The following is a 7,459-nucleotide window of genomic DNA, read 5'->3' on the forward strand; positions in this document are numbered from 1 at the left end:
AGACATCTTCTCTCATCGAGACATCCTCTCTCATCCAGCCCTCTCTCATCTTGAGCCCTCTCTCATCGAGCCATCTCTCATCGAGCCCTCTCTCATCGAGACATCTCTCATCAAGCCATCTCTCATCGAGCCCTCTCTCATCCAGCCCTCTCTCATCGAGCCCTCTCTCATCGAGCCATCTCTCATCGAGCCCTCTCTCATCGAGACATCTCTCATCGAGACATCTCTCATCGAGCCATCTCTCATTGAGCCCTCTCTCATCCAGCCCTCTCTCATCGAGCCCTCTCATCGAGACATCTCTCATCGAGCCCTCTCTCATCGAGATCTCTCTCATCGAGCCCTCTCTCATCGAGACCTCTCTCATCGAGACCTCTCTCATCGAGACATCTCTCATCGAGCCCTCTCTCATCGAGACCTCTCTCATCGAGCCCTCTCTCATCGAGCCCTCTCTCATCGAGCCCTCTCTCATCGAGACCTCTCTCATCGAGACCTCTCTCATCGAGCCCTCTCATCGAGACATCTCTCATCGAGACCTCTCTCATCGAGACATCTCTCATCGAGTCCTCTCATCGAGCCCTCTCTCATCGAGCCCTCTCTCATAGAGTCCTCTCATCGAGACATCTCTCATCGAGTCCTCTCATCAAGCCCTCTCTCAGAGTCCTCTCTCATCGAGCCCTCTCTCATCGAGCCCTCTCTCATCGAGCCCTCTCTCATCGAGCCCTCTCTCATCGAGCCCTCTCTCATCGAGACATCTCTCATCGAGACATCTCTCATCGAGACAGGTGGGTCCACCCCAAAGTGCTGCATATTAAGATGACAGAGACCTTTCTCCAACAATGAGAGAAACAGACAAGATGGCGGCGTACACATTGTTACAACACTTCCATTGAGAAATTGATTTTATTTTAATAAAAAAGGGAGCATTTTCTAAAAAAACAAACGACCCTTTGCAATTGGACAAGAACATTGAGGAGGATCCTCCTCTGCCCGAAGATGGTTTGTTTGGCTCCGCTGCCAGCGTCACAATGCAGTGTAATGCATACTTGTCCCTAGTTGTTCAACCTCCTCACCAAGTGTGTAATGCATACTTGTCCCTAGTTGTTCAACCTCCTCACCAAGTGTGTAATGCATACTTGTCCCTAGTTGTTCAACCTCCTCACCAAGTGTGTAATGCATACTTGTCCCTAGTTGTTCAACCTCCTCACCAAGCGTGTAATGCATACTTGTCCCTAGTTGTTCAACCTCCTCAAGCGTGTAATGCATACTTGTCCCTAGTTGTTCAACCTCCTCAAGCGTATCATGCATACTTGTCCCTAGTTGTTCAACCTCCTCACCAAGCGTGAGAATAAAAAAAAAAACCACATGATTATTTCTGATAAAATGGGGAGTTTTATTTCTGTAACAAAGCCATTTTACAGCAACAACAAAAAAACAACACAGGAGTTACAATAATTTTCGGCCATAATAAATACACTCCATTAAATCAACTATACATTTCTTTGACTTAGTCTTTCCATCATCGGATCATTGACAGATCTGTACAAAGTTGATGACGTCACCAGCTTGTCTGTCCACCAACCAATCAGGAAACAGAAGTGGAAGTCCTTGTAGGTATTACAGCAGCTAACTATTTGGACTATTTTCATGTAGTCATGTGATGTGCGTATATTTACCGTTAAATTGACATGGGGAGGAAATAAGTATTTTCTTTACAAGTACTCACTATTGTATAAGTAAATAAGTACTTATAGGTACTTAGAAGTTTAATAAGGTTGGTTTGCAAGGAGAGGAGTGGTGGGAGACAGGGAGACAGGCACGGTGGGAGAGGGAGGGAGGGAGACACTGGGAGAGGGAGGGAGGGAGGGACAGACACTGTGGGAGAGGGAGGGAGGGACGGGGAGACACTGTGGGAGAGGGAGGGAGGGAGGGAGACACTGTGGGAGAGGGAGACACTGGGGAGAGGGAGACACTGTGGGAGAGGGAGACACTGTGGGAGAGGAGACACTGTGGGAGAGGGAGACACTGTGGGAGAGGAGGGAGACACTGTGGGGAGGGAGGGGGAGACACTGTGGGGAGAGGGAGACACTGTGGGAGAGGAGACAGGGAGGGAGACACTGTGGGAGAGGGAGACACTGTGGGGGAGGGAGGGAGACACTGTGGGAGAGGGAGACACTGTGGGAGAGGAGACACTGTGGGAGAGGGAGACACTGTGGGAGAGGGAGACACTGTGGGAGAGGGAGACACTGTGGGAGAGGGAGACACTGTGGGAGAGGGAGACACTGTGGGAGAGGGAGACACTGTGGGAGAGGGAGACACTGTGGGAGAGGAGACACTGTGGGAGAGGGAGACACTGTGGGAGAGGGAGACACTGTGGGAGAGGGAGACACTGTGGGAGAGGGAGACACTGTGGGAGAGGGAGACACTGTGGGAGGGAGGGAGACACTGTGGGAGAGGGAGACACTGTGGGAGAGGGAGACACTGTGGGAGAGGGACACTGTGGGGAGGGAGACACTGTGGGAGAGGAGACAGGGAGGGAGACACTGTGGGAGAGGGAGGGAGGGAGACACTGTGGGAGAGGGAGGGAGGGAGACACTGTGGGAGAGGGAGGGAGGGAGACACTGTGGGAGAGGGAGGGAGGGAGACACGGTGGGAGAGGGAGGGAGGGAGACACGGTGGGAGAGGGAGGGAGGGAGACACGGTGGGAGAGGGAGGGAGGGAGACACGGTGGGAGAGGGAGGGAGGGAGACACGGTGGGAGAGGGAGGGAGGGAGACACGGTGGGAGAGGGAGGGAGACATTGGTATGTTTACATATTCAAGACCTTCTTGACTGTGAAGATGATGTCTTTGATCTGAGGTACACTGTGGTCCTCCAGGATCTTAGCGTAGGGCATGGGGATGTCGACACCGGTCACGCGGACTGCAGGGGCATCCAGGTAGTTGAAGGCTGGGCCTGGAAACAGGACAGATCATTATTATTGATATTTATTTAACCAGGGTAGGCCAGTTGAGAACACCTTTATTTATTTAACCAGGTAGGCTAGTTGAGAACACCTTTATTTATTTAACCAGGTAGGCTAGTTGAGAACACCTTTATTTATTTAACCAGGTAGGCTAGTTGAGAACACCTTTATTTATTTAACCAGGTAGGCTAGTTGAGAACACCTTTATTTATTTAACCAGGTAGGCTAGTTGAGAACACCTTTATTTATTTAACCAGGTAGGCTAGTTGAGAACACCTTTATTTAACCAGGTAGGCTAGTTGAGAACACCTTTATTTAACCAGGTAGGCCAGTTGAGAACAAGTTCTCGTTTACAACTGCGACCTGGCCAAGATAAAGCAAAGCAGTTCGACAAACAACAACACAGAGTTACACATGGAATAAAACAAAACATGCAGTCAATAATGCAGTAGATCAAAAGAAAACAAAGTCTATTTACAGTGAGTGCAAATGAGGTAAGTTAAGGGAATTAAGGCAATAAATAGGCCATGGTGGCGAAGTAATTACAATATAGCAATTGAAACACAGGAATGGTAGATGTGCAGAAGATGAATGAGCAAGTAGAGATACTGGGGTGCAAAGGAGCAAGATAAATAAATAAATACCAGTATGGGGATGAGGTAGATAGCCCATCTGTAAACAGCCCATCTATGTACAGGTGCAGTGATCTGTGAGCTGCTCTGACAGCTGGTGCTTAAAGCTAGTTTGCCGAGTAGAGTGTTGGAGGCTAATTTATAGATGACATAACCGAAGTCGAGGATCGGTAGGATGGTCAGTTTTACGAGGGCAGCATGAGTGAAGGATGCTTTGTTGCGATATAGGAAGTCAATTCTAGATTTAATTTTGGATTGGAGATGCTTAATGAGTCTGGAAGGAGAGTTTACAGTCGAAGCAGACACCTAGGTATTTGTAGTTTCCCACGTATTCTAAGTCAGAGCCATCCAGAGTAGTGATGCTGGACGGGCGAGCAGGTGCGGGCAGTGATTGGTTGAATAGCATGCATTTGGTTTCCCCTGAGCGACATCATTGATGTATGCAGAGAAGAGAGTCGGCCCGAGAAATGAACCCTGTGGCACCCCCATAGAGACTGCCAGAGGTCCGGACAACAGGCCCTCCGATTTGACACACTGAACTCTGTCTGAGAAGTAGTTGATCGGTTGAATAGCATGCATTTAGTTTTCCCTGCTTTAAAGATCAGTTAGAGGCCACTTGTGTATGAGCTTCATGCTTTTTAAATTATTAACTCAAATCAAAACACCTTTTCTCACTTTTTTATCCATTCGGAAAGTATCCATACCCCTTGACATGTTCCACATTTAGTTAAAATGGATCTAAAAAAAATTAAATTCCACATCAATCTACACACAACACCCCATAATGACAAAGCAAAAACAGGTTAGCGCAAAAACACGTGGCGCACATGAAATTTCCGCTTATATATGTTCCCAACACGGGACCACTGCCCTAACAAGTTTTAAATAAATATTCAGACTCTTTGCTCAGTACTTTGTTGAAGTACCTTTGGCAATGATTACAGCCTTGAGTCTTCTTGGGTATGATGCTACAAGCTTGGCACACCTGTATTTGGGGAGTTTCTCCCATTCTTCTCTGCAGATCCTCTAGCTCTGTCAGGTTGGATGGGGAGCATCGCTGCACAGCTATTTTCAGGTCTCTCCAGAGATGTTCGATCAGGTTCCGGGCTCTGGCTGGGCCACTCAAGGACATTCAGAGACTTGTCCAGAAGCCACTCCTGTGTTGTCTTGGCTGTGTGCTTAGGGGTCGTTGTCCTGTTGGAAGGTGATCCTTCGCCCCAGTCTGAGGTCCTGAGGGCTCTGGAGCAGGTTTTCATGAAGGATCTCTGTACTTTGCTCCGTTCATCTTCCCCTCAATCCTGACTAGCCTCTCCCAGCCCCTGCCACCGAAAAACATCCCCACAGCATGATGCTGCCACCACCATGCTTCATCGTAGGGATGGTGCCAGGTTTCCTCCAGACGTGATGCTTGGCATTCAGGCCAAAGAGTTCAATCTTGCAACATGCAGCCATTTAATTGATTTTACTGAGGGAATCAGTCAATTTCAATAAATTGATTAGGCCCTAATATGTGTATTTCACACGATACAGTTATGTGTCTGTTGGTCACAGATACCTTAAATATTTTAAAAAGGGCCCCGGATCTCGTCACGGTAATTCTGTGCATTAAAATTGCCATCGATAAAGTGCAATTGTGTTCATTGTCCATAGCTTATGCCTGCCCCATACCATAACACCACTGCCACCATGGGGTTGTTCACAACAATGACATCTGTGGTTGTGAGGCCGGCTGGACGTACTACCAAACTCTAAAACAACGTTGGAGGAGGATTATGGGAGAGAAATAAACATTTCATTCTCTGGTGGACATTCCTACAGTCAGTATTGCCAATTGCAGGCTCCCTCAAATCTTGAGATATCTGTGGTATTGTGTTGAGTGACAAAACAGCACATTTTAGAGTGGCCCTTTATTGTCCCCCAGCACAAGGTGCACCTGTGTAATAATCATGCTGTTTAATCAGCTTCTTGATATGCCACACCTGTCAGGTGTCTAGTTCACCCATGTTTACAGAGGCCCAACCTAGCTTAGCCTTCAGAAACGACAGCATGGGGATGCATGGTGTTATGAATGCAGTGCTACTTACACAACAATGACAAAGTCATGGACAAAAAAACAAACTAGTTCAATGACAAATCTCCAATAGAAAGACTTCAGTCCAAGATTAGGCTTAATCTGCATCCGGGAAACCAGTCTATGTATAAAAATGAAGAGCACGTACCCTCCATGATCCTGGCACAGATCTCAGCCCCTACTCCGTACTGGGGCCAGCCTCCTTCCACCGTGACCAGATGGCCAGTCTTCATCACGCTGGCCTCAATGGTCTCCACATCCAGAGGTCTTATGGTACGCAGGTTAACCACCTAGCAGGGGAGAGACCAGGTTACAACCACCTAGCAGGGGAGAGACCAGGTTACAACCACCTAGCAGGGGAGAGACCAGGTTACAACCACCTAGCAGGGGAGAGACCAGGTTACAACCACCCTAGACCAGGCAGCAGGGAGAGACCAGGTTACAACCACCTAGCAGGGGACAGACCAGGTTACAACCACCTAGCAGGGGACAGACCAGGTTACAACCACCTAGTAGGGGACAGACCAGGTTACAACCACCTAGCAGGGGACAGACCAGGTTACAACCACCTAGCAGGGGACAGACCAGGTTATAACCACCTAGCAGGGGGAGAGACCAGGTTATAACCACCTAGCAGGGGAGAGACCAGGTTATAACCACCTAGCAGGGAGAGACCAGGTTACAACCACCTAGCAGGGGAGAGACCAGGTTACAACCACCTAGCAGGGGAGAGACCAGGTTACAACCACCTAGCAGGGGAGAGACCAGGTTATAACCACCTAGCAGGGGAGAGACCAGGTTACAACCACCTAGTAGGGGACAGACCAGGTTACAACCACCTAGCAGGGGACAGACCAGGTTACAACCACCTAGCAGGGGAGAGACCAGGTTACAACCACCTAGCAGGGGAGAGACCAGTACTTTAGTAATGTAGGGGGGTGGTGTTTTGTAAATCTCTCAGATAGAGGTGATGTGTAGGACAGTGCTGCCAGCGTTACAACGCCCATGTGCTCGAGAAGCAGGGGCTTACGCCGCCAGACGACATGTACAACTTCACACTTTAAAATGTAAAAACACACTCGCCGACTCAACCCCATTCCTTATTTGTAAGTGTAGATGTATTCAACAATAATATATAATAATAATAATAAATGCCATTTAGCAGACGCTTTTATCCAAAGCGACTTACAGTCATGTGTGCATACATTCTACGTATGGGTGGTCCCGGAATCGAACCCACTACCCTGGCGTTACAAGCGCCATGCTCTACCAACTGATCTACAGAAGTAGTGACATTGCAAGAGCAGTGGGAGTTCTTATAAGTTTAGTTTATACATAAACCAAAAGAAATCTGTTATTTTTGAACCACATAACTGAAGACGACACTCACCTCACATTCAACCCCCTCTTTAGCCAGGACGGCCGCAGCATCCAGGCAGAACCCCACACACCGGGAATGTGACACGAGAGTGATGTGAGTTCCTGACCAAAACACACAATGGTTGGGTACAAACGTTTTGTAATGCATTCAGAAACTAGCCATACACCCCTCGACTTCTTCCACGTTTTGTTGTGTTACAAACTGAATTCAACACGCAGTGCATTCGGAAAGTATTCAGACCCCTTGACTTTTTCCACATTGTTACATTAGAGCCTTATTCTAAAACCGATTAAATAAAAAATGTTCCTTGTCTATCTACACACAATACCCCATAATGACAAAGCAAAAACAGGTGTAACCATTTTTGCAAATGTACTCAAAATAAAAAACAGAAATACCTTATTTACATACGTA

General features: G+C 47.9%; 1 protein-coding gene across 1 annotated transcript; it reads right to left on the reverse strand.

Moving 5' to 3' along the window:
* Nucleotides 1–2,669: 2,669 nt before the first annotated feature.
* On the reverse strand, nucleotides 2,670–7,207 carry LOC124029503 (pyruvate dehydrogenase E1 component subunit beta, mitochondrial-like). Its single transcript, XM_046341191.1, has 3 exons — nucleotides 7,055–7,207; nucleotides 5,813–5,954; nucleotides 2,670–2,951 (listed from the first exon to the last, which is right to left on the reverse strand). Exons 1-3 carry the CDS (start codon nucleotides 7,190–7,192, stop codon nucleotides 2,806–2,808), a joined length of 426 nt encoding a protein of 141 aa, XP_046197147.1. The 5' UTR covers nucleotides 7,193–7,207; the 3' UTR covers nucleotides 2,670–2,805.
* Between the last annotated feature and the right edge of the window lie 252 nt (nucleotides 7,208–7,459).

The sequence above is a fragment of the Oncorhynchus gorbuscha genome, unplaced genomic scaffold, assembly GCF_021184085.1.
Source record: "Oncorhynchus gorbuscha isolate QuinsamMale2020 ecotype Even-year unplaced genomic scaffold, OgorEven_v1.0 Un_scaffold_6613, whole genome shotgun sequence".
Taxonomy (NCBI): domain Eukaryota; kingdom Metazoa; phylum Chordata; class Actinopteri; order Salmoniformes; family Salmonidae; genus Oncorhynchus; species Oncorhynchus gorbuscha.

Excerpts from the sequence above, each read along its gene's own strand:
- LOC124029503 (XM_046341191.1), bottom strand. The coding sequence starts at position 7,192 with ATGCATTACAAAACGTTTGTACCCAACCATTGTGTGTTTTGGTCAGGA. Across the intron at positions 5,955-7,054 it reads AAGAGGGGGTTGAATGTGAG|GTGGTTAACCTGCGTACCAT; the intron begins GTGAGTGTCGTC and ends CTCCCCTGCTAG. Across the intron at positions 2,952-5,812 it reads CTGTGCCAGGATCATGGAGG|GCCCAGCCTTCAACTACCTG; the intron begins GTACGTGCTCTT and ends TCCTGTTTCCAG.